Source organism: Sphaeramia orbicularis, unplaced genomic scaffold (genome assembly GCF_902148855.1).
Source record: "Sphaeramia orbicularis unplaced genomic scaffold, fSphaOr1.1, whole genome shotgun sequence".
NCBI lineage: Eukaryota > Metazoa > Chordata > Actinopteri > Kurtiformes > Apogonidae > Sphaeramia > Sphaeramia orbicularis.
The window spans coordinates 24,262-49,263 of record NW_021941710.1 but is presented as its reverse complement, the minus strand read 5'-3'; the positions used below and the strand labels follow the sequence as shown (position 1 = coordinate 49,263).

Genomic DNA, 25,002 nt, shown 5'->3' with positions numbered 1-25,002 from the left:
TGTACCCACATCCATCAACAGCCCCTCCCACCCACCTGCACACACCAGACACGCGTATCCGGAGTGCCGCCCCCCCCCAGCAGTGAGCAGCAGCACTGTGAGTCCCCCAAAGGCGCGACACCCGAGCGCAGCCCCAGCACCAACCGCAGCCCAGGGCGGCAACACCAGCCGCCAGGAACCCCACCGCGGTCCACCACCCCGCCAGCAACCGCCACACCCCCGATGCCCGCATACATACATCTTTCCCGGTCCCAACACAACCTGCAGCGGGAAAGGGAGCGGCTAGCCCAGCACCCCCCCCCGACCACAATTCCCATGCGCACATATCATTCATCAGAGGGCGGCAACCCCCCAGCAATGCAGCCAGGTGAGCCCCAAGCCAATGTTCCAGCCCTTCCCCGGGGCCCCCCAACCCAGACGGCATCCAGGAAACAGGGGTGTGGGAAGACCCTCCCTCCCCCTCACCTCCCCACCTATCAGTGTTTTGAAGTGTGAGGTGTGTATGCAAGCAGTTAAAATTGAGGAGCATAACTGCGCACCACTGAGGGCGACACCACACAGGCAGCCTCACCCACCGGCACGGCACCGCCCACCAGGCGCCACGCAGCCCGCCCCCCAAAAGTGAATGTGTGGTGTTAGTGTTTCTGTGTGTTGTGTTGTGGGTGGGTGTAATTAAAATTGAAGAGTTAGCCACCCCAGGGTACCACAGAGGGAGGCCGTTTTAGTGACCCCCCCTGCCGTACCCCCTCGGGATGTGCACCCTCCCCAAGACCCTACGTGCTTTGCATGAGGGGGGTGGGGAGGTGAGGGGTTGGGGATGGTATGACTGGGAGGAAGTTTCCTCCCAGAAGACGAGCCAGCCGACATTCGGCCCCCCCGTTCCCCAGCACCCATCCCCAGGCAGGGGTCGCCAAGGAGCGGGGTAGCCCAGAGACCCCAGGCACCCAACGACCGCAGCCAGAAAGCCACCACCCCCCCAGAGGCCACTCACACACTCAATCATCCTATGCAGTCGAGGGAGCACGGACCTGGGACCAGCCACCCCAAAGCCCCCAAACAGGCGCGGGGACCCACCACACTCCACACCTCCCCAGTCTTACATGCACTAGGGATGCAGCGATCACCGGCACAGTGCCACCCCGCAGCACCAGACCCAGCGACCAGCACCCCTGCCCCAGGTCCCAATCGCCACCACGGCCGCACTCCACCACCGCACCCCGAGAGAACCCCCAGCGACGCCCCCCACCCCCCACAGGGGCCACAACCCCCCAGGCCCACCTGCAGTCCCCCTCCCCCTCCCCCACCGCCACCACACCACAACCCTCTCTCATTCACCGAACATACATGTACATCCACACCCACACACCTGCTCCATCAGCTCCCCCACACACCCGCACACACAGACTGGCACACACAATCCCTCATTCATACTGTAATGCACACATGAGCACTCATTCACACACACCAACACACACCGACCCACCCACCCCTACACACAAACGCGTGCACACACACTCACACACATTCTCTCTCTCTCACACACACACACACACCCACCCACCCACACACACACACACACACACACACACACTCCCCCACCCCAGGACTCCCAGGCACCACCCAGACACCGGGGCACGCACCCGTCCACCCCCGCAGCGGCAAGTCCAGGCCAGCCCAGACACCCCAGCGCATGCCAGGTTCCCCCCCCACCCCGGGAGGGGCAGCACCCGGACCCCAGGGCCCAGGAACCGCACCCCGCCCACCCCCGACCAGCCCAGCCACCCGACCCAGGGGACGCCGGCCACCGACCCAGGCCCAACCCGGAGCCCCCCACCCCACCACCACAGGGCAACTCCGGCGTCGGGTCCACCCCCGCCCCAACCAGGACAAACACCAAACCGCCCCCAGAGCAGGGCGGTCTAGACCCCCACTCCGAGGGACCACTAGTGACCCGTAGCCCCGCGGCACCTCCTGCCGGCCTCCTAACACTCAGAGTGATGTGATAGAGCTAATCACAGGGGTCCAGAGAGAATGAGACTGAATCAGACTGGTCCAGACTGGATCAGACTGGTCCAGACTGGATCAGATTGGTCCAATTGACTGTTTGAAGAGGCAGATATTGTCTCATTACTGATGTGATCTAATAGAAGGTTCCTAAACTGGTTAATGCTCAGATTGGCTTTTGTTTTCCAATTCACAAGGATAGTTTTCTTTGCGATGCATAAAGCAGTGAGGACCATGTGTGAGGTGTTGGTATCCATGTTGGTGTGGCCCAGGTCACCTAGTAAACACAGTGTGGGGTGGGGTGGGGTGGGGTGGGGTGGGCTGGAATATTGCATCTGAGCCATGTTGACAGGTCCTCACAGACCTGAAGCCAAAACCTCTGGACAGGTGCACATTGCCACAAGGCGTGTATGTAGTTATCAACAGAGTTATCTGTGCACTGTGAGCAGATGTGTGACTGAGTCAGACCAATCTGGAACATCCTTTGTCCTGTAGAATGAATTCTGTGAAGAATTTTGAACTGAATTAGTTGTAAATTCGGGTTTTTAGTCATTTTAAATGTATTTGAACATATTTGTGACCATGACTTTTGATCAAAATCACTGGATAAATCTGTCTCCCATTTTGAAGTCGGTAGGTAGATGAAGTCATCTGTTTTAGCATTAAGCCGATATATTTTGGATAGTAGCTTTGGGGTGCGGAGGTTCAAAAATTCTTCCACCTTGACTGGTAGTTGCAAGTTTAACTGGTTAGGGGTATATTTCTTACCTATAATAGATTTGATTTGGTGATATTCAAAAAATGTGGTGCTGCTAATCCCATGTTGTGAAGCGAGCGTATCTAATGGTACAAAGTTTCCATCCACTATGATATTTTCTAAATGTGTTATTCCTTTGTCCTTCCACTGAGTAAAGTTTATAATTCTTTTATTTTGCAGGATGTCAGGGTTGTTCCAGATGGGTGTCCTCTTACATGGAATGGGTGAACATATATTTATTTTAAGAAATTCCCACCAGGCTTTTATTTCATTTCAAAACAGTTCTAAGTCATCTCCAAGACATCAAAACGTCATTAGTGAGGTATTTAAGTGTGTTTTATGTCACTTTTGAAGGGTCATCAGCGCCCCCCCATGGTCAAACATAAGACTATAGCATGTGCTCCAAAAAGTGAAATTTTGGTCAAAAATTTTTATTTCACTTAAAAACAATTCTAAATCATCCCCAAGACATCAACAAGTCATTAGTGACATATTTAAGTGTGTTTTAGTCACTTTTAAGGGGGATCATCAGCGCCCCCCCAAGTGGTCGAACATAGTACTGTAGTATTTGCTCCAAAAAAATGATTTTTTTTTCATTTAAAAAAAAAAAAGATTAAATTAAAAACAGTTCTAAATCATCCCAGAGACATCAAGAAGTCATTTGTGAGGTATTTAAGTGTTCTTTAAGTCACTTTTCAGGGGGGGTAATCAGCGCCCCCGTGCTCAAACATAAGACTATAGTATGTTGAATGCCAAAAGGAGTCCCACACACAATGTGGGGGGGTATCAGGGTTAGAGTTATGGTTTGAGGGGGGGGCAGAATACTGAAGAAATGAGGACCAGGAGGTCTGGAGTCCTAGAGCACATGAGAGGACAGGGGAGGAGGGAGACGAGGGGAGAAGGTGTGCAGGAGGGGAGGAGAGGGGAGGTATGCAGGGGGGAGGAGGTGCCCCTCTCCTCTCCTCTCTGTCCGCCTCTGTCTCTGGGTCTCGGCGGACTGCGGTCCGCTCCGCGTGGACGGGCTCCGGACTGCGGCGCAGCTTCCGCCGACATCCAACCATGGTCGAACCGAGCCGAACCGACACCGACCGCAGACTGTGACACGCGCCGACAGAGGCGATGGACGCGCCGGAGGACGAGTCCCTGCTGAAGAACCGAACCGAAACCGGGCCGGAGCCGAGCCGCGGGGCGGCGCGTCCCGCGTGGGCGGTGACGGCGCTGGCCACGGTGCTGATCTTCACCACGGTGGTGGACGTGGTGGGGAACCTGCTGGTGGTGGTGTCCGTGCTGCGGAACCGAAAACTCCGGAATGCGGGTAAGAGGCTCCGTGCACTCTGTCTGTTCACGTGCGTGTGCGAGTGTGCGTGTGTGCGCGCGCAAAAAAGCCGAGACACAGACGGAGTGCGGAGGTAAATGACAGCCAGAGGTGAGGGAGGGGGGCTTTGTTCTAAACCCCCCTCCCCCCCGACGGGCATGTCCGACCTGAAGCCACGGGAACGCGGGGGAACATCAGACCGAAAACCGAACCCGAACCCGAACCCGAACCCTGCTTCTGTGAGTGAATGAGCCGAACATGAATGAACGGATGAGTTTGATTCAGCATGAGAATGAATGAGCCCATCTGAGTCCACTGGACCGAACCCCCCTGGACTGAACCCCTCTGGACCCGCACCCACCTGGACCGAACCGCCCGGGTTTATTTCTTAGGATGTGCACATGTAAACCCAACCCCCAAACCCAGCCACTCAGACCATGAGGAGGTAGACCAGGGCCATGACCAGGACCAGAGAACACATAGGACACATTAGAGGTGGGAGTCTGGACCAGATCCAGTGGAGTTACGTGCACAGTGGTGGTTCTGATCCGAACACCTGAACCTGAACCGAACTAATGTTTGGGAGAATTAGACCAGAAGAGTGGCAACAATAAGACTATATATATATATATATATATATATATATATATATATATATATATATATATATATATATATACGAGGGCCGTTCAATAAGTTCATGGCATCACCCAGAACAGAACAACACAGACTGATAATTTATATTTTATTTTTCAACATAATCTCCATTTACAGCAATGCACTTGGTCCATCAATGTTCAAGCATCACTATCTCATCACGAAAGAATGGAACATCCTGTATTATAACAACCAGTATTTCTGGGTGAGGCTATGAACTTATTGAACGGCCCTCGTATATATATATATATAGGATATGAATACGATATATAAATACTATAGAAAAAATACCATAGAGAAATACTATAGATAAATACTATAGAGAAGTACTGTAGAGAAATACTACAGAGAATACTATGGAGAAATACTATAGAGAAATATATAAATACTATAGAGAAACACTATAGAGAAGGACTGTGGAGAAATACTACAGAAAAATACTATAGCGAAGTACCGTAGAGAAATACTACAGAAAAATACTTTAGAGAAATACTATAGCGAAGTACTGTAGAGAAATACTACAGAAAAATACTATAGAGAAATACTATTTAAAAATACTATAGAGAAGTACTGTAGAGAAATACTACAGAAAAATACTTTAGAGAAATACTATAGAGAAAAACTAGAGAGAAGTACTGTAGAGAAATACTACAGAAAAATACTACAGAGAAATACTTTAGAGAAATACTATAGAGAAATACTAAAGAGAAGTACTGTAGAGAAATACTACAGAAAAATACTACAGAGAAATACTATAGAAAAATACTATAGAGAAATACTAAAGAGAAGTACTGTAGAGAAATACTACAGAAAAATGCTATTGAGAAATACTATAGAAAAATACTATAGAGAAGTACTGTAGAGAACTACTATAGAAACATACTGTAGAGAAATACTATTGAAAAAATGCTATAGAGAAATAGTATAAAAAATACTTTAGAGAAATACTATAGAGAACTACTATAGAGAAATACAACAGAAAAATACTATAGAAAAACACTATAGAGAAATACTATAGAGAAGTACTGTAGAGAAATACCATTGAAAAAATATTATAGAGAAATAGTATAGAAAAATACTATAGAGAAATACTATAGAGAAGTACTGTGGAGAAATACTATAGAAAAATACTATAGCGAAATACTATAGAAAAATACTATAGAAAAAATACTATAGAGAAATACTATAGAGAAGTACTGTAGAGAAATACTACAGAAAAATACTATAGAGAAATACTATAGAAAACTACTATAGAGAAATACTACATATAAATACTATAGAGACCTAACCCCAACCCCAGCTCTAACTCTAACCAGCTGAAACAGCAGAGCCACCTGTTCTGTAAGACTGTCTGTCTTTTTTTTTTTTTGGGGGGGGGGGGTTCTTTATAAACTCCAGTGAAACCCTAACCCTAATGCAGACTATATTCAACACAGGGACTCAAGTGTGTATAAGCCCCACCCTCTCACCCTCTGACCAATCAGCTCTCTTGCAGGATTTAAACAAATGGACCTTCTTTGCAGTTCTTCTTCTGAATGCCAGCAGGATCATGAGTTAGGGTTAGGGTTCTTCCCTTGTCAGGGTTAGGGTTAGGCTTCTTCCCTCGTCAGGGTTAGGGTTAGGGTTCTTCCCTCGTCACATGACCTGACTCCACCTCCCTGTTGGATGTTGTTCTTGAAGTTAAAATAAGCTTGATTACATTTGGAACGTGCATTCGGCCAATTGGACCCATCCAAAACCACTGCAGTGGTTCTGGCTAATGCTGGTGTGTTAGGCCGGGTGTGGTTCTGCTTTGGCAAGTCTAAGAAATAGAACATGGATGGAGGTTCTATTTAAAGAGGATCTAAGAGGCCCACATACAGAACACATGTGTAGAACTCATGGCCCACATACAGAACACGTGTAGAACCCATGGTCCACATACAGAAGAACACATATCTAGAACCCAGGGTCCATGCTCATGTTTCCCAGTTTTCAGATCCGTCTGTCTCAGCCACATTCAACAGTTCTCTAACTCCTACAGAACACTTAACTGTTGACTCCACAGACTCAGCTTTCCTCAGGATGGTTCCACAGGACGACATGTGATCAGAGACCCCTGGAGGTCCATGGAGGCCTCTGGAGGCCCCTGGAGGCCCCCAGAGGAATCTGGAGGCCCCCGGAGGTCCCTGAAGGTCCCTGGAGGCCCCTGGAGGCACCAGGGGCCTTTCAGTGCAGAGGGCAGTGCCCGCTGATATGCCTTCCTAAAGTGAATCAAACAGGAGCCAATTAGAGAGACCAGAAGTCCAGAGGGGACCCCTGAGTCCACAGGGGACCCTTGAGTCCACAGGGGACTCCTGAGTCCAGAGGGGACCCTTGAGTCCAGAGGGGATTCCATGCACCTTCGAAACCTTTGAGACAAATCGTCCACAGATAAAGGAAAGACAGAAGACCTCAGTCTGACCTGGACCTCATCCTCTGTTCATCCTCTCCTCATCCTCTGTTCATCCTCTCTTCATTCTCTCTTCATCCTGTTCATCTCTGTTCATCCTTTGTTCATCCTCTCCTCATCCTCTCTTCATCCTCTGTTCATCCTCTCATCCTCTGTTCATCCTCTCTTCATCCTGTTCATCCTCTGTTCATCCTTTGTTCATCCTCTCTTCATCCTCTCCTCATCCTCCGTTCATCCTCTCTTCATCCTCTCCTCATCCTCTGTTCATCATTTCTTCTCCATCTGTATCCATCGCTCTCACTCTCTTTGCTTCTTCATCTTCTTTTCTTATTTTTTTTTGTTTTTTACGTGATTAAAGGTGCAGGAGACTTTTGTGAGCAGTTTTTCCTCAGTTCTGTCCATCCTCAGTCATATCCTCAGTTTCATCAATCTGTTCGTCTGTCTGTCATTCCTCAGCTGAATCTCTTGCATTACAGTGAACAGTTTCTGAGTTCCATCCACCACAAACAAAACGTGTGTTTACGTTCAGAGCTGGGAGGGAACTCGGGCATCTGAGGAGTTCTGTTGCAATGTGCATTGTGGGAAATGGAGGCTCGCGGAGCCTCCTGCAGCAGTGGCATTTCCATGTCGTGTCTGTAGCAGCTGCTGCTGTCAGGCAGCTGCGCGAGCCTCCATTTCCCAAAATGCACGTCGCAACAAAAGTCTGAAGATGCCCGAGTTACCCACTGGCTCTGATTGTAAACACATGTTTGGTTTACTAGCGGCGTCGTACCCGTGGTGCCATTGTACGATAGCGCCCTCCTGTGGTGCAACATCGGGACACATGTCGGACACATAACATCCATTGTAGTAGGATGGTGGATGGAACTAAGAAACTGTTCAGCGTAATGCAAGAGATTCAGGTGAGTAATGACAAATGAACAGATTCATGAAACTGAGGAGATGACTGAGGATGGACAGATCTGAGGAAAAACTGCTCATGAAAGTCTGCAGCACCTTTAAGGTAAGGTGAGCAAGAAGCAGATGTGACATGGTGAACAGTCTGAGTGTCAGGATGGGCAGAGTAGATGACAGGTGTGAACACACAGATGATAGGGGCAGTGGGGGGGGCGGTCTGGAGATGGAACAATGAGTCCAGTTGAAGACGGGGGGGGTTGAGGCCCCCAGGTACCTGATGAACACACAGATGACAGGGGCAGTGTGGGGGGGCGATTCTGTAGATGGGTTAGTGGTGTAGATGGTGCAGTTCAGTCCCCCTGAGCCCCATCCGTCCTAATGTGGATGGTAGTGCAGTTCAGTCCCCCTGAGCCCCATCCGTCCTAATGTGGATGGTAGTGCAGTTCAGTCCCTCTGAGCCCCACCCGTCCTAATGTGGATGGTAGTGCAGTTCAGTCCCTCTGAGCCCCATCCGTCCTAATGTGGATGGTAGTGCAGTTAAGTCCCTCTGAGCCCCACCCGTCCTAATGTGGATGGTAGTGCAGTTCAGTCCCTCTGAGCCCCACCCGTCCTAATGTGGATGGTAGTGCAGTTCAGTCCCTCTGAGCCCCACCCGTCCTAATTGGGATGGTAGTGCAGTTCAGTCCCTCTGAGCCCCATCCGTCCTAATGTGGATGGTAGTGCAGTTCAGTCCCTCTGAGCCCCACCCATCCTAATGTGGATGGTCGTGCAGATCAGTCCCTCTGTTTAGTCCCTCTGAGCCCCACCCGTCCTGCTCTCCTTCCCTGTGCCGTCCCTTTTTTCTATATTAAGCATCAGGAGGATCTTTCTATTAATACCCGCCAGGCTGTGGGCCCACATCTATAATACATACAGCTGATACTACTGATACTGCTGCTGTTTCTGCTGTAAACCAGTACTACTACTGCTGCTGACCCTAACCCTGGTGTTATGAACTAACCCTAACCCTAACTTTAGCCCCAACTCCTAACCTAACCCTAACCATGACTTTAGCCCTGATACCCCCCCCCCCCCCCCCCCATCCTTAAATTAATCAAAATAGTGGTCGTAGTAAAACAAGTCTGAGTTTACACTGTGAACAAAAGACTTCCAGTGTCAGGTTTGATCAGTCCAGAACCCCTTCTTCCAGTCTTCAGTAGTCTTCTTCCAGTCTTCAGTAGTCTTCAATAGTCTTCTTCCAGTCTTAAGTAGTCTTTTTCCAGTCTTCAGTAGTCTTCAATAGTTTTCTTCCAGTCTTCAGTAGTCTTCTTCCAGTCTTCAGTAGTCTTCAGTAGTCTTCAATAGTCTTCTTCCAGTCTTCAGTAGTCTTCTTCCAGTCTTCAGTAGTCTTCAGTAGTCTTCAATAGTCTTCAACAGTCTTCTTCCAGTCTTCAGTAGTCTTCAGTAGTCTTCTTCCAGTCTTCAGTAGTCTTCAGTAGTCTTCTTCCAGTCTTCAGTAGTCTTCTTCCAGTCTTCTTCCAGTCTTCAGTAGTCTTCAGTAGTCTTCTTCCAGTCTTCAGTAGTCTTCAGTAGTCTTCTTCCAGTCTTTAGTAGTCTTCAATAGTCTTCTTCCAGTCTTCATTATTCTTCAGTAGTCTTCAGTAGTTTTCAATAGTCTTCTTCCAGTCTTCAGTAGTCTTCACTAGTCTTCAGTAGTTCCACTGGTGCTGTTTCATGGTCCAGCCAAGCCTCTTTTTCTGATTCTGAAGTCTCACCAATGGATTTAGCTGCAACTGGACCCATCAAATTTGTAATGGTTCAGTCTGCTGTTCCCAGTCCAGTCCTGTTCCAATAATGCTCCATGGGCTGGTACCACAGTGTGTTCCACACTCCTGTTCTGCAGACACAGGGGGTTGAAAGAATTCACAAACGTTGGGACACCTGGAGGAATTCAACCACCAACTTTCCAGACTTGATCAACCTCCATTGCTGCAGAACTGCTTTCAGTTGTTCTCCCATTTCTTGTTCTCCTTTTTGTATAATTCTGAAATGGACATTATTTTTCAGTTTTGTTTAAACTTACCCCCCCCCCCCCCCCCTGTCAGTTCACTCTTACCTTTGTACCATTTACAGCTGTTCATTGGACTGGAACTGCTGGAATTTACAGACAAAACTGGAAAAAAACTGGGCTGTTCTAAAACTGTGGACCTGTAGTGTATGTTCAGTGTGTGTATACAGTGAACACACACGTGTTCAGTGTGTGTATACAGTGAACACACGTGTTCAGTGTGTGTATACAGTGAACACACACGTGTTCAGTGTGTGTATACAGTGAACACACGTGTTCAGTGTGTGTATACAGTGAACACACACGTGTTCAGTGTGTGTATACAGTGAACACACACGTGTTCACTGTGTGTATACAGTGAACACACACGTGTTCAGTGTGTGTATACAGTGAACACACCTGTTGGTATCTGTACAGCTGCTCTACATCATCCTGTGGATCTCCAGGTTATTATGGGATGTGCTCTATCCTTTGTTCTCTGTGCCCTTCTCCTTCTCTTTCTTCTTTTCTTCTCCTCTTCATCCTGTTCTCCTTCACTGACTCTAACCCTTTCCTGAAGTGTCATCTGACAGTGTTTCAGTCTCTTCATGTCTTAGTGTCATGGATTATGAACCTGTGTTTATACTCAGACTATAACCTGAACCCTGACTCTTCTCTCTTCTTCTTCCTCTTCTCTCCTCTTCTCTCTTTTTTCCTCTTCTCTCATCTTCTTCCTCTTCTCTCTTTTCTTCTCTTCTCTCCTCTTCTTCCTCTTCTCTCTTTTCTTCCCCCTCTCTCTTCTTCTTCCTCTTCTCTCCTTTTCTTCCTCTTCTGTCTTTTGTCATTTTCTCTTCTCTTCTGTCCTCCTCTTCCTCTTCTTCCTCTTCTCCCCTCTTATTCCTCTTCTCTCTCTTTTCTTCTCTTCTCCCTTCTTCCTCTTCTCTCTATTTTCTCCTCTTCTCTCTTCTTCTCTCCTCTTTCTTCCTCTTCTCTCCTCTTCTTTCTGTTCTCTTCTCTTCTTCCTCTTCTCTCTTCTTCTTCCTTTTCTCTTCTCTCTTCTTCTTCCTCTTCTCTCCTCTTCTTCCTCTTCTCTCTTCTTCTTCTTCCTCTTCTCTCCTCATCTTCCTCTTCTCTCTTCTTCTCTCCTTTCTTCTCTTTTCTCCTCTTCTTCCTCTTCTCTCTTGTCTTCTCTTCTTCCTCTTCTCTCTTCTTCTCTCCTTTCTTCTCTTTTCTCCTCTTCTTCCTCTTCTCTCTCTTCTGTCCTTTTCTTCCTCTTCCTCCTCTTCTCTCCTCTTCCTCTTCTCTCCTCTTCTCTCCTTTTCTTCCTCTTCTCTCCTCTTCCTTTTCTCTCCTCCTCTTCCTCTTCTCTCCTCTTCTTGCTCTTCTCCCCTCCTCTTCCTCTTCTCTCTTCAATAGGTAATGTCTTCGTGGTCAGTCTGGCCTTCGCTGACCTGCTGGTTGCCTTCTATCCGTATCCTCTGGTGTTGTACGCCATCTTCCATGATGGCTGGTCCTTAGGAGAGACCCAGTGTAAGGTGAGTCTATGGGTTAAAGGTGTAGGTTTCAGAGGGGTGGAGTAGAGCTGCATAAAGGTGCAGCTTTCAGAGGGGGTGGAGTAGAACTGTATTAAAGGTGTAGATTTCAGAGGGGGTGGAGTAGAACCGTATTAAAGGTGTAGCTTTCAGAGGGGGTGGAGTAGAACCATATTAAAGGTGTAGCTTTCAGAGGGGGTGGAGTAGAACCGTATTAAAGGTGTAGCTTTCAGAGGGGGTGGAGTAGAACTGTATTAATGGTGTAGCTTTCAGAGGGGGTGGAGTAGAACTGCATAAAGATGTAGGTTTAAGAGCGGGTGGAGTAGAACTGCATAAAAGTGTAGGTTTAGGAGGGGATGGAGTAGAACTGCATAAAGGTGTAGGTTTAAGACAAGGTGGAGTAGAGCTGCATAAAGGTGTAGGTTTCAGAGGGGGTGGAGTAGAGCTGCATAAAGGTGTAGGTTTAGGAGGGGGTGGAGTAGAACTGCATAAAGGTGTAGGTTTAGGAGGGGGTGGAGTAGAACTGCATAAAGGTGTAGGTTTAAGAGGGGTGGAGTAGAACTGCATAAAGATGTAGGTTTCAGAGGGGGTAGAGTAGAGCTGCATAAAGGTGTAGGTTTAGAGGGGGTGGAGTAGAGCTGAATAAAGGTGTAGGTTTAAGAGGGGTGGAGTAGAACTGCATAAAGGTGTAGGTTTAACAGAGGGTGGAGAAGAGCTGCATAAAGGTGTAGGTTTAAGAGGGGTGGAGTAGAACTGCATAAAGATGTAAGTTTCAGAGGGGTGGAGTAGAACTGCATAAAGGTGTAGGTTTAACAGAGGGTGGAGTAGAGCTGCATAAAGGTGTAGGTTTAAGAGGGGGTGGAGAAGAGCTGCATAAAGGTGTAGGTTTAAGAGGGGGTGGAGAAGAGCTGCATAAAGGTGTAGATTTAAGAGGGGTGGAGTAGTACTGCATAAAGGTGTAGGTTTACGAGGGGGTGGACTAGAACTGCATAACGGTGTAGGTTTAAGAGGGGGTGGAGTAGAACTGCACTGTTATGGAAAAAAGTATTATTTTGATGAATATTGACATCACAATTCTTTATCATGTTCGGGAAAACATCTGTATCAGTTACACTCAGACAGGTGAGGGAGGGGGAGGAGGTCCATCCAGACAGGTGAGGGAGGGGGAGCTTGCATTTCCTGTTTATGGTTGTGTTTGCAGTTGGCTGCCTGTCTTTCGACACAAATGGGAGGGGCTTTCATTTTGACCCTGTCAGCTACTCTGTTTTGTGCTTCAGCACATTAATGGGGGTGGGGTGAGGGGGTTAGACCAACTCTCACTGACAGTTAGTCAACACCACTTAGTGATTATTTCAGGGCACTGGGTACCCCATAGTGTCCCCGTAGTGTCTCCGTTGTGTCCCCATAGTGCCCCCGTAGCGTCCCCGTAATGTCTCTGTAGTGCCCCGTAGTGTCCTCATAGTGCCCCTGTAGTGTCCCCGTAGTGTCCCCGTAGTGTCCTTTTATCACCATGGTTCTGTGACCCGAACCCTAAGCCATATTCCAGGCGACCCTGCCATTCCATATTTCTGCCGTCCACCTGACATCTGTTAAAAATGTCAGAACTGTTTTTCCTGAAAACTCTACTGGGTTAGGGTTAGGGTAACTGGTCTGCTTTTAAAGGACACATCTGGTGGAAGTCCCTTCAGGTCTCGAGTACCCTTTTCCTATTCTCTGTTCCCTCTCATAGGTCAGTGGAGGTCTAGGGTTAGGGTTAGGGTTAGGTCTAGTCTACCCTGTCCTATTCTCTGTTCCCTCTCTAGGTCAGTGGTTTCCTGATGGGCTTAAGCGTCATCGGCTCCATCTTCAACATCACCGCCATCGCCATCAACCGTTACTGCTACATCTGCCACAGCTTCAGCTACGACAAACTGTACAGTTATCGCAACACGCTGCTGCTGGTGGCGCTGGTCTGGCTCCTGACTGTAGTGGCCATTGTGCCCAACTTCTTCGTGGGCTCGCTGCGGTACGACTCTCGGATCTACTCCTGCACGTTTGCGCAGACAGTCAGCACGTCCTACACCATCACGGTGGTGGTCATCCACTTCTTCGTCCCCATCGCCGTGGTCACTTTCTGTTACCTGCGGATCTGGATCCTGGTCATCCAGGTGAGACGGAAGGTCAAGTCGGAGGTACGTCCGCGCATCAAGCCCAGTGACCTGAGGAACTTCATCACCATGTTTGTCGTGTTTGTGTTGTTTGCAATCTGTTGGGCACCGCTCAACTTCATTGGCCTCGCCGTTGCTATCGACCCAGAGACCGTGGCACCTCGCATCCCCGAGTGGCTGTTTGTGGTCAGCTACTTCATGGCTTACTTCAACAGTTGCCTTAACGCCATCATCTACGGTCTGCTCAACCAGAACTTCCGCAGGGAGTACAAGCGCATCATCATGTCGGTGTGGCATCCTCATCTGTTTTTCCAGGAGACGTCGCGAGGCGGCACCGAGGCCATGAAAAGCAAACCATCACCAGGACTCAACAACAACGAGCAAGTGAAAGGAGAGACGCTGTGACACTCCACCTCCACCTCCTCCACCAACTCTATCTCCTCATTTTCTTCTTCTGCGGTCACTTGTGCAGTGCCATTGATCAGACTTTTATCTCTAATGTGCCAAAGCCTCAGTTCATTCAAAGCGACCAACAGCCAGACTTGCATAGAAAAAGGAAACAGAGGCGTCTGTCACTCCACTTCCTGTTCCCTGTACTTTGAACGGTGCCACCTGTACTTTGAACATGTCCACCTGTACTTTGAACATGTCCACCTGTACTTTGAATAGGTCCACCTGTACTTTGAACGGTGCCACCTGTACTTTGAATAGGTCCACCTGTACTTTGAACAGGTCCACCTGTACTTTGAATAGGTCCACCTGTACTTTGAACAGGTCCACCTGTACTTTGAATAGGTCCACCTGTACTTTGAACGGTGCCACCTGTACTTTGAACGGTGCCACCTGTACTTTGAATAGGTCCACCTGTACTTTGAACAGGTCCACCTGTACTTTGAATAGGTCCACCTGTACTTTGAACAGGTCCACCTGTACTTTGAACGGTGCCACCTGTACTTTGAATAGGTCCACCTGTACTTTGAACATGTCCACCTGTACTTTGAACATGTCCACCTGTACTTTGAATGGTCCACCTGTACTTTGAACGGTGCCACCTGTACTTTGAATAGGTCCACCTGTACTTTGAACAGGTCCACCTGTACTTTGAACAGGTCCACCTGTACTTTGAATAGGTCCACCTGTACTTTGAACAGGTCCACCTGTACTTTGAATAGGTCCACCTGTACTTTGAACGGTGCCAGCTGTACTTTGAACGGTGCCACCTGTACTTTGAATAGGTCCACCTGTACTTTGAACAGGTCCACCTGTACTTTGAATAGGTCCACCTGTACTTTGAACAGGTCCACCTGTACTTTGAACGGTGCCACCTGTACTTTGAATAGGTCCACCTGTACTTTGAACAGGTCCACCTGTACTTTGAACGGTGCCACTGGTACAGCTTGAGGCTCATCAATTTTGGTTGGAGTGATTTGAGAACAATCTGATTGGGCTCAAATTAACTTCCATCTGAGTTTAATATTTAGCACGAGAACACACTGAGCTTCAAACTAAAGAATGACAGCAGTGATGAATGACCCTGTTCCTAACCCTGTTCCTAACCCTAACCCAATGTAATGTGACATTTTTGACAGTTGAACCTTTTTTTTTTTTTTTTAAAGTGAATAATGTAAAATCATTGCCATTCTGTAAACAATGACAGAAGTTACTTAGACCGACAGTTTATAAACTGATTGAACTGCGAACCCACTGGTGTTGAAGACCAACCCACATAGAACACATACAGACCAACCCACATAGAACACATACAGACCAACCCACATAGAACATACAGACCAACCCACATAGAACACATACAGACCAACCCACATAGAACACATACAGACCAACCCACATAGAACACATACAGACCTACCCACATAGAACACATACAGACCAACCCACATAGAACACATACCGTGTTCTGTGGAAACATCAGTCCGACCTCCAGCCACATTAGTTTTTTCCTGTTCTGTGTAAGACATTTGGATCAGAACACATTTAATGCTTTCTTTAGTCTTTTACTGAACTCCTCAGTCTTCGTCCTCTCAGACCTCAGTCTGCAGACTCCCATGAACACTGGATGGACTTGAACCATTTTCAATTCCAGTGGGGAGCTTTTCTCTACAGTATTTCCATTGAATTTCACAAAGTAGTGCCAGTTCCTTTTTCTTGGTGGTTTTAAAGTCGATCTGCCCTTAGTTTGGTTTTGCTGTCAGTTAATGTCCAGTCTTTCCTCCAACACTGGGTTCAGGTTAGGGATCAGTTTGTCTTTGTATGTGAAAACTGTAGCATCCTCCAACCACTTGTGCTTCTGCACCGTCTTCTGTCCAGACTTCAACGTTCCAAACTAATCTATGCATTCATTCACTTCTAGATTTAGTCCAAAGTATCACACCTGAGCAAAAGTAACACACCTGAGCACCTTCATCTTAACCAGAAAAAGAAGAGTATGGACATAAAGGTGTGTATCAGCATTGATCAGTCATTATCAGTGATTATTAGTGATTATCATTGATTATCAGTGATGATCAGTTCTTAATGGCTTTTACTCGACACTGTCATATCAACAGTTCCTGAACTTCCCAAGTTTCTGGAAAGTACTGCTCATTTCTGCGTAGATCTAATCAAACGGATCAAAGAGATACACAATAATAAGATCAATAGTAGATAAAATACTGCTGATTCTAGGAGTTTTTTTCTCTTTGTATTCGTATTTCAGACACTGAATGGCCACTGGAGTGCTGTGTAAACCAAACTTGATGAGCCCTGCACATGTCTTGTATCTTCTGGTGTCCACCTAAGGGTGCCTGCCTCCTCTACTGTTCAGAAACACGTCTTTGAAAATGGAGGCTGTAATGAGATTCGTTATGTCAGTGTTTGACCTGATGGAATCCAGGATGGCTGTTGGAACTGGACCTTCATGGTCCTCCTGGATTTCTCTATCATCTTAGTAATGTACTACTGTGCTCTAAGTGTTTTTGATGCACCAAATGTTTTTAAGGGTATGCTTACTGTATGTTTATGATCTTTACTTTGTACCAGAAAAAGGATTCAATTATTTTCTCATCTTTTTTTATGACAACCATGGGTAAATGCACAATCGCATGATGAATCCCAACAGATGTCTTTCTCTTTGTAAATGGTTGATGCCTCAAATTTCTATTGGGCGTTTCCATGGTTTGTCAAAGGTGCCTGATTTATTGCTCATCGCCTCAAAATGAAGATCCAACCAAAAAACAAACCAAGCTGACTGAAGGCTGTGGTGGAATTACAGGTATACTAGGACTACCAAGCTTTTCACCAACATTACTCGCCAGTTCGACGGTAGCATCGAAGATGTTCAGACTGAACGCAAAGTTAATTTCAGAGGACGAAAAGACTTCACATAAACAAGTTCATCTTACCTGAGCCATGTAGTTTTAGATAATAATAATAATGATAACAATAATAATAATAATAATAATAATAATAATAATAATAATAATAATAAAAATAATAATAAAGATTCAGTCAAAAAAAGTGGAAACTCAAACTCTAAGAGTGCTGTTCTCACATATAAGAAGGAAACACTGGCTAACTCGAACATGTGCACACAGTTTTCAGGGGAAATGCATCCTGGGATATTCATCTCACCAAAGTTACTACCTGTCGAGCATTTAATAATATCTCCATTTTATCTTCAGGACCAGCGAACACTTTGAATGGTTCATCTGTCCACAGCCTTTTTCTTGCATTGATAACAGCAATATACCACTTCCTGTTGTGAAATCCAGCCCTAGGAATACTTCCTAAGGGTCAGTATATAAGCAATATGAAGTTAGGACACACGTAGGATTAGTTTGTATTAACTTTCAAACTGTAGAAAAACTATAAATAAATGAATAAATAAAATGAACATTTGTTCCAGCCATGAACATCTGTTACATTTTTGGGTTATTCACGGTTTAAATTTCAGTAAAAACAGAAAAATAAGGTTGTCCTCTAATGTTTGCCTAGTATGTACACGATAGTCCACCACGCATTGTGAAAAAAAAAAAAAAAAAAAAAGAAAACATGAAAGAAGCAATAACACTTTGGGGAATTTTCAGCCCCAGGTTCACAACACAGTTTGACTGATGCCTTTCCCTGGTTAGGGTTAGGAACAGGGTTAGGGTTAGGATGCCTGGTCCCTAAACCACATTTGTATACAGTTCCGTTTGTAGTGACATGCTAAAGACATGTTATTGGTCATGAAACTGACAGTTCTGCCAAAACCTTTCATCTGATTGTATTATTGCAATTTTATGGCCTTGTTTCGACCCTGGACTGTATTTAAGAAGTGGACAGAGCCATTGACAAATGTCCTGTTGATTTATGGACCGCAATTTTGGAGCCAGGAGTTCGCATTTTGGCTTTTGGCCTCTAGCTTCTGTAAAGCCAGAAGTGACCACATTTAGACCAAAGGGTGCAGGCTAGGAATGCTCAAGGGGTCATGGGTACCCTAATGCTAAATACTGTCTTACTGGCGGTAAAGCCCTAAACTTCAGTTGAGCCTGATTTAGTTAATTTCCAGAGTTTGGTGAAGTCCAGAAGGCCCATCACAGATCACAGACTCACCTGAGGCGCTCTTAGCGTCTGTACAAGTGAAGGCACCTCATGCATCAACAGCTGCTGGGACTAAGGGAAAAACTACGACTACCAAACAAAACCTACTGACAATGGGTGAAGAGGCTAGAAAGATGCTAGCAGAATGCTAGTTGTGGTGGTGGGCTGTAAACTGGTCTGGAGTACCCAGAAGTGCTCACAAACTAAACCATACAACCAGCCGACAAACCCTGCACCATCTGCAGGCAAGACTCCGCCCCAACTGTCAGTAACCGGCGTTAGCATTAGCCACGTTATGAGTTTGTCATAAAGTATAAAATGTGACCAGAGTGACCTTTGTTCTTGTTCTTTCCACCTTGAGAAAACAAATCAGTTCCTCTGGTCTTTAAAAAACAGGCCTTTAGTGTTCCTGTTCCATCAATGGTAAACATCTGATCCAGCAGAGACCTACATCTGGTCTAACAGAGACCCACATCTGGTCCGGCAGAGACCCACATCTGGTACAGGGTTAGGGTTAGGGCCAGAGCTGAGCAGAGTCGATGTTTGAAGTAGCAGCAGTAACACCAACAACCCAACCCTAGCCTAACCCTAACCCAGCTCAAATCTGCTTTGCCTTCAGTCTGAACAGTCCAGTGGTTTTTAATCGGTGCTTTGTGGTTTCACCTGTACTCAGAATGAACCCTCTGAAGTTGTCCACACAAACCCTGAAGGTCTATCAAAAGCACAATAATGTATGGGGGGGGGGGGCAGTGGACTTGGCGTATGTAGTTTACATGTTGAAATCTTAGTAATGTTCGAATCTTAGTAATGATGACTTTTACCACTTTGTCTATGCATTCCATGTTTCCGATCACCACCAGAAAACATGAACGCTCATTCAATACTCGACCAAAACCAACTGAATCCAGTTGAACTTAGTAAAACCCAGACACAGAGAGGGACGCTGGTCCGTGGGCATGTCCTCAGACTGTGGGCATGTCCTCAGTCTGTGTCCCACAGTGCTACAGAATGTGCATGTGTTTTTGGACGGCTTTGTCCTGTTTTCAGTTCTTTGTTCTTACCTGGACTTTGACTGAAGGTCTACAAGTAACGATGACAAAGTGCTGCTGAAAAGATGATGATGATGATGATGATATGAAACAGTATGATGATGAAAAATGAGTAGGAATTCAATTTGCTGTAAATGAAATGATTCAGAAATCAAAGACTTTGCTTTGTTATAAAGAAGAATAAAGGGAACTGCTGTTTAATGGATTTTTTTCCCACATTTTCTCTCCTTTAAACACCCTTAAACCAAACATTCACAGCTCCTGACCCTAACCCTATTCCAGTTAAATAAACCCTAACCCTACAGTGGAACCCATGACGTCAAGCCTACGGTGGAACCCATGACATCACGCCTGCAGTGTAACCCATGACATTAGGCCTGCAGTAGAACCCATGACGTCAGGCCTACAGTGGAACCCATGATGTCAGGCCTATGGTGGAACCCATGAAATTACGCCTACAGTGGAACCCATGACATCAGGCCTACGGTGGAACCCATGACATCAAGCCTACAGTAGAACCCATGACATCAGGCCTACAGTAGAACCCATGACATAACACCTGCGGTGGAATCCATGACATCACGTCTGCGGTAGAACCCATGACATCACGCCTGCGGTGGAACCCATGACATTAGGGCTACGGTGGAACCCATGACGTCAGGCCTATGGTGGAACCCATGACATCAGGCCCACAGTAGAACCCATGATGTCAGGCCTACAGTGGAACCCATGATGTCAGGCCTACGGTGGAACCCATGACATTAGGCCTACAGTAGAGCCTATGACATCAGACCTACGGTGGAACCCGTGACATCAGGCCTATGGTGGAACCCATGAAATTGCACCTACTGTGGAAGCCATGATGTTGGGCCCACAGTGGAACCCATGACATCAGGCCTACGGTAGAACCCATGACGTCATGTCTACGGTGGAACACATGACATCAGGCCTACAGTAGAACCCATGACGTCATGCCTGCGGTAGAACCCATGACGTCACACCTACAGTGGAACCCATGACAGTAGTACTACGGTGGAACCCATGACAACAGGCCTACAGTAGAACCTATGACATTACGCCTGCGGTACAACCCATGACATCACGCCTGTGGTGGAACCCACAACATCAGGGCTACGGTGGAACCCATGACAGTAGGCCTATGGTAGAAACCATGACATTACACCCACGGTGGAACCCATGACAGTAGGCCTATGGTAGAAACCATGACATTACACCCACGATGGAACCCATGACATCATGCCTGTGGTGGAACCCATGTGGCAGGTCACCCATGGTTAGTTTTAAGTCACCCATGGTTAGTGGTAGGTCATCCAGGTCGACCATCAGCCCTCTTGATTTTTTTTAATAATTTACCCACTTGATGGTTTACAAACAGGCATCACACAGTCCTTCCATTTATTTAGGTTTAATAAAGAATGAAAAAAATACTAGATTGTGTTTTGTTGTCATCATTTGCCCCCCCACCCACATCACAGAGGCACTTTTCTCACCATAGGGCCATCGAAAAGGCCACAAACATCTACACAAACCTTGACGAGAACCAAGAAAAGTCCAGAAGGTGTGTCTGGATCTGGTTCTGGATCTGATGGAAGGTCTCAGTGGGGAACATCGAGGGTTCACACTATTCTTGGCTTTTTTCTGTGGAACTTAGCATGGACAGTCCACGATCATATTTTGTTTTCTTTTATTTAGACAAAACCAAATAAAAGGCACATAAAACATTGCGCATGTTTACATAATTATTTTCAATGGACATACATTTAAAAAAAATGTAGGAATGTTTTACCTTTCTGCTAATCAGAAAGCCTAGCCTTCATATATACAAAAATTACCGTTGATAATGTTCTAATACAAAAAGATGTATAAAAGGTTACTTTTGACTTGCATGTGTCTGTCATAACTAACATGTCCTCTGATCTAAATGGTTTGTACAAACATATACATTCATTTGCCTTCACATCTGCCAAATTCATTATAAAAACTTCACATCAAATAAAAACAGTTCAAATCATTATTTGGCCAAATAAATGGGTTGTTTTTTCACATTAGACTGGAGTGAAAATGAAAAAAATTAACAAAAACAAATTAAACCACATGGTCGTATGTCACCGATACATTTATACGGGAAATAAAACCAGATCAATTCATGTTCCGGGGCTGTTCCTGGAGAACGTCACAATCATTTCATGTTTAATAATAAAACTGAAGGCTGATGCTGTGGTTTGTTTCCAGATGTGTGGGACTGATGAAGGCATTTTTACAAACCCATTCCATCACAAAGCTCATCATCAGACGAACTATCAACGTGTGGAAAAGTCCAATAAAGTTTTTCAGGCACACTTGTTTTATTTTACGGAGAAGGAGGTCACATGACACCGACAGTCTCATCTGAATGTTTTAGTGTTTTAAGAAGTCAGTAACCATCTAAGAATGGGTGTGAACCCAGGTCAGACTGGACAACTGGGGGGGCTCATTCATCCACACGCAACACTGGGGGGGGTCAGGGTAATGGGTTAGGAAATGAAACTCTTTCCAAAATCATAATGACAAAGAGTCAAACATCTGGACTGACCACCCAGACCACGTCCAAAGAGCTCAACATCTGGACTGGACCACCCCAGACCAGGTCCAGGGTGCCCCTCTTTGTGCCTTCAGTGTAGTGCACATCCTACAGGTGTTTGAGTTCCAGTTTCAGGAGAACATCTACAGATGAATGCACTGGTGTTTCCTGAAGGTCCTGAAGTCCCAGGTTAGGGGCTGAGAACAGGACTCTAACCCTAAAGGTCCTGAAGTCAGGGACCTGGGTAAGGGGCTGAGAACAGGACCCTAACCCTGATGAAAGGAAACTGCTGAAGTAGATCCAGGGGAATGTCAGCAAAGGGCCCAAAAAAGGTCCCAAAAACCACCTCCTCCTGTGTGTAGATGTTGAGCAGCAGTTCTTCAGGTCCTGGTCCTGAAGCTGCAGCTGAACCCAGGGTCTGTTCAGTGACTGTGCAATGAGCTCTTACAAAAAGACACAAAGATCAAAGAGGCTTCAGTGGGCTGGGGGGGGGGGGGGGGGTCACCTTCCAGTATGTGTTCCTCACATCTGGTTGAAGTGTTTGTCTTTGGTCATATGATGCAGTTTCTTTAGTATCTAGAGCCACCTGGACGTCTACAAACGAACCTGTTCAGACCACACCACCTGGAGGTCTACAAACGAAAATGTTCAGACCAGACCACCTGGAGGTCTACAAACAAACCAGTTCATACCAAACCACTTGGAGGTCTACAAACCCAGACCACTGGACTGGTCTGGACAGAACACAGCCATGTCAGTGTAAAGTCAGGGCTTTGAAATTAAAAACAGAAAAGAAAAAATGTGAATTGGATCTAGACTTGTTCAGTTAATTGGTCTGGATTAAATAAACTCAGTAACTCAGAATTCTGGAGCTGCTTTCCTTTGAAAATAACCCTTTGACAGACAAGAACAGTGAAAACTTGGATCTGTGAAGCTTCAAGTGAGTGTCCAGGACCTGGACCTGGGAACCCCTACCCTCTGCTGATGCTTTATTCCAAAAGCTGCACCAATGTCAGGGGACCATGGTGGCCCTCTGACCTGGGTCAGACCTTCAGACCTCCACCGCTAATGGGGAACATAGTGGCCCCCTGACCTGGGTCAGACCCTCCTAATGGCTGTGGGTGAAAACAGGAGTTCCCCTGTGGGTTCCAGTCAGACCCTGGACCCCATCCCTAGGGTTAGGGTGACCCTGGACCCCATCCCCAGCAGAGCTTTGAGCAGGGACATGAAGTCTCCATTAAGATTACAGTCTCAAAGTTTTTGAGGAAAAAACCCCAAACACAACTGAAGTACCAAAATTAAAAAAAAACAAACAAAAAAACAAAACAAATAACACAAGAATAAAGAGCTGAGCTGTGAAACTGGGATGAGCAGAGACCAGAGCAGAGGAAGGAGAAAGCTGCAGGTCCTAACCCTAACCCTGCAGGTCCTAACCATAACCCTTTTGTCCCATCAAACACTTCAGTAGAACTACATCTGGATCAGACCTTTAAATAGACGTCCACAGGAGGACACATGGACATGTTCTGGATCAGAAGGACCTTCAGATGGACTGAGGTGGAACTTTTGGGTTTATGTCCATGTGAAAACGTCCAACTGTCACATGTCTGCATCTTCCACATACTGTTCTTCAAACAGCTGTATGTTTGTGGTCATTTATTCCAACATTTAACAAGTCTGTCCAATCACTGCCTAAACCTGGTGTTACTTTATTAAAACTGATTTGTACCAACAAGTGTCTTTTGTTCCTTTGGTCTTTTTTTTTTGAGCTCATGTAGACAGAACACAGACTAAGGGTGGAATATTCTGCATGGGTTCTGTTTGTTGGACAACAGAAGGATCCAAGAGTCTGACTCCAGCTGATACGCTACAGCCTTTGAAACCCCCCCCCCCCCCCCCCCCCCCCCCCCCCATCAGCACCCTCATCCCTCAGTCCTGCTCATGTCTCTGCTGTCCACCCCCCCCCTTGCTGTCCACAGGTTGGATGGCCACATGTCTAACACACACATGTTGCATTGTTCCCTGTAGACATAGAGCAGAACTGTGCCACAGGTCAAAGGTCAAAGGCAACAAAATAGTGTTTGATATTTACAAAATCAGGTCAGTGTGTGAATGGACAAACATGGTTTAAAATCTGTTCTCAGTAACGTTCCTGAGTTGGACCAACAGTGATGTGATCCCAAACCTGCGACAGTAAACAATCCAACCAACGGTGTTTGTATTCAGCCCCCCCCGCCCAGGAATATTTGACCTTTGATAATACTGCCATTTGATGGGCTCCATCTGTGGAACACTCGGTCCATCTGTCCTGTCCTCATATACAGTAAATAACCATGTCACACATAAACATGTGTGATGAGAGTGTTTTCCAGCAGAAATCAAACAGGAGGGAGGTGACGGTTCACAGCCCTCCGTCTAAAAACAGCCTCTGAACCATCTAGGAAATTCACACACAAAAAAAACAAAACAAAAAAAAAAACCCCACTCACCCTCCCAAAAAATAGAAGCTTCGTTTCTGTAGTACTTAAACTTTCAAAGACATAAACTATTAAATACTGATAAGTCCACTAAAATAACAATATAAAAAAGAATAGAAAACAAAATCTGCTTTGAGAGCAAACAATTAAGAACTCCAGCAAAACAATTCCACTGAAGGGGTTGTTAATAATGCCTAGGGTATGATTAGGAGTCCCACATGCGCCATGTTTGTAGTCCCACATGCGCCATGTTTGTAATCTCACCTCCGCCATGTTTGTAGTGCCACATCAGCCATGCTTGTAGTCCCACCACTGTCCTTCAACACCTCCAAAAAAGTACAATGACAGGAAAGGGCTATAACAGAGTTGACCTCCCAACAGCTGTGCTGTGCCCCCCTCCCCCCTCTCAGCTATCGGTAGAAGCAAAACAAACTACAAATGTACGTTTGACTGACAGCATACATACAAAGGAAAGAGGCGGGCACTAGGGGATGGAGCACACAAGTACGTCATAACTGCCAAATAATGTCAGAACTTGTCCAACTGGA

The 25,002-nt window shown here is 46.3% G+C and overlaps 2 protein-coding genes across 2 annotated transcripts; both read left to right on the top strand.

Moving 5' to 3' along the window:
• Nucleotides 1–222: 222 nt before the first annotated feature.
• LOC115416860 (basic proline-rich protein-like) lies at nucleotides 223–2,003 on the top strand. The gene is made up of 3 exons (XM_030130739.1): nucleotides 223–367; nucleotides 852–1,346; nucleotides 1,657–2,003. The coding sequence occupies exons 1-3, from the start codon at nucleotides 223–225 to the stop codon at nucleotides 2,001–2,003; spliced, it is 987 nt and encodes a 328-aa protein (XP_029986599.1).
• Nucleotides 2,004–3,758: 1,755 nt separating this feature from the next.
• Nucleotides 3,759–14,326, top strand: LOC115416859 (melatonin receptor type 1B-like). The gene is made up of 3 exons (XM_030130738.1): nucleotides 3,759–4,076; nucleotides 11,504–11,622; nucleotides 13,422–14,326. Exons 1-3 carry the CDS (start codon nucleotides 3,881–3,883, stop codon nucleotides 14,169–14,171), a joined length of 1,065 nt encoding a protein of 354 aa, XP_029986598.1. The 5' UTR covers nucleotides 3,759–3,880; the 3' UTR covers nucleotides 14,172–14,326.
• The last annotated feature ends 10,676 nt before the right edge of the window (nucleotides 14,327–25,002 follow it).

Coding starts and splice junctions, on each gene's coding strand:
- LOC115416859 (XM_030130738.1), top strand. CDS start 3,881: ATGGACGCGCCGGAGGACGAGTCCCTGCTGAAGAACCGAACCGAAACC. Junction 4,077..11,503: donor CCGAAAACTCCGGAATGCGG/GTAAGAGGCTCC, acceptor TCTCTTCAATAG/GTAATGTCTTCGTGGTCAGT. Junction 11,623..13,421: donor TAGGAGAGACCCAGTGTAAG/GTGAGTCTATGG, acceptor TTCCCTCTCTAG/GTCAGTGGTTTCCTGATGGG.
- LOC115416860 (XM_030130739.1), top strand. CDS start 223: ATGCCCGCATACATACATCTTTCCCGGTCCCAACACAACCTGCAGCGG. Junction 368..851: donor CCCCCCAGCAATGCAGCCAG/GTGAGCCCCAAG, acceptor TCCTCCCAGAAG/ACGAGCCAGCCGACATTCGG. Junction 1,347..1,656: donor CTCATTCACCGAACATACAT/GTACATCCACAC, acceptor CCACCCCCGCAG/CGGCAAGTCCAGGCCAGCCC.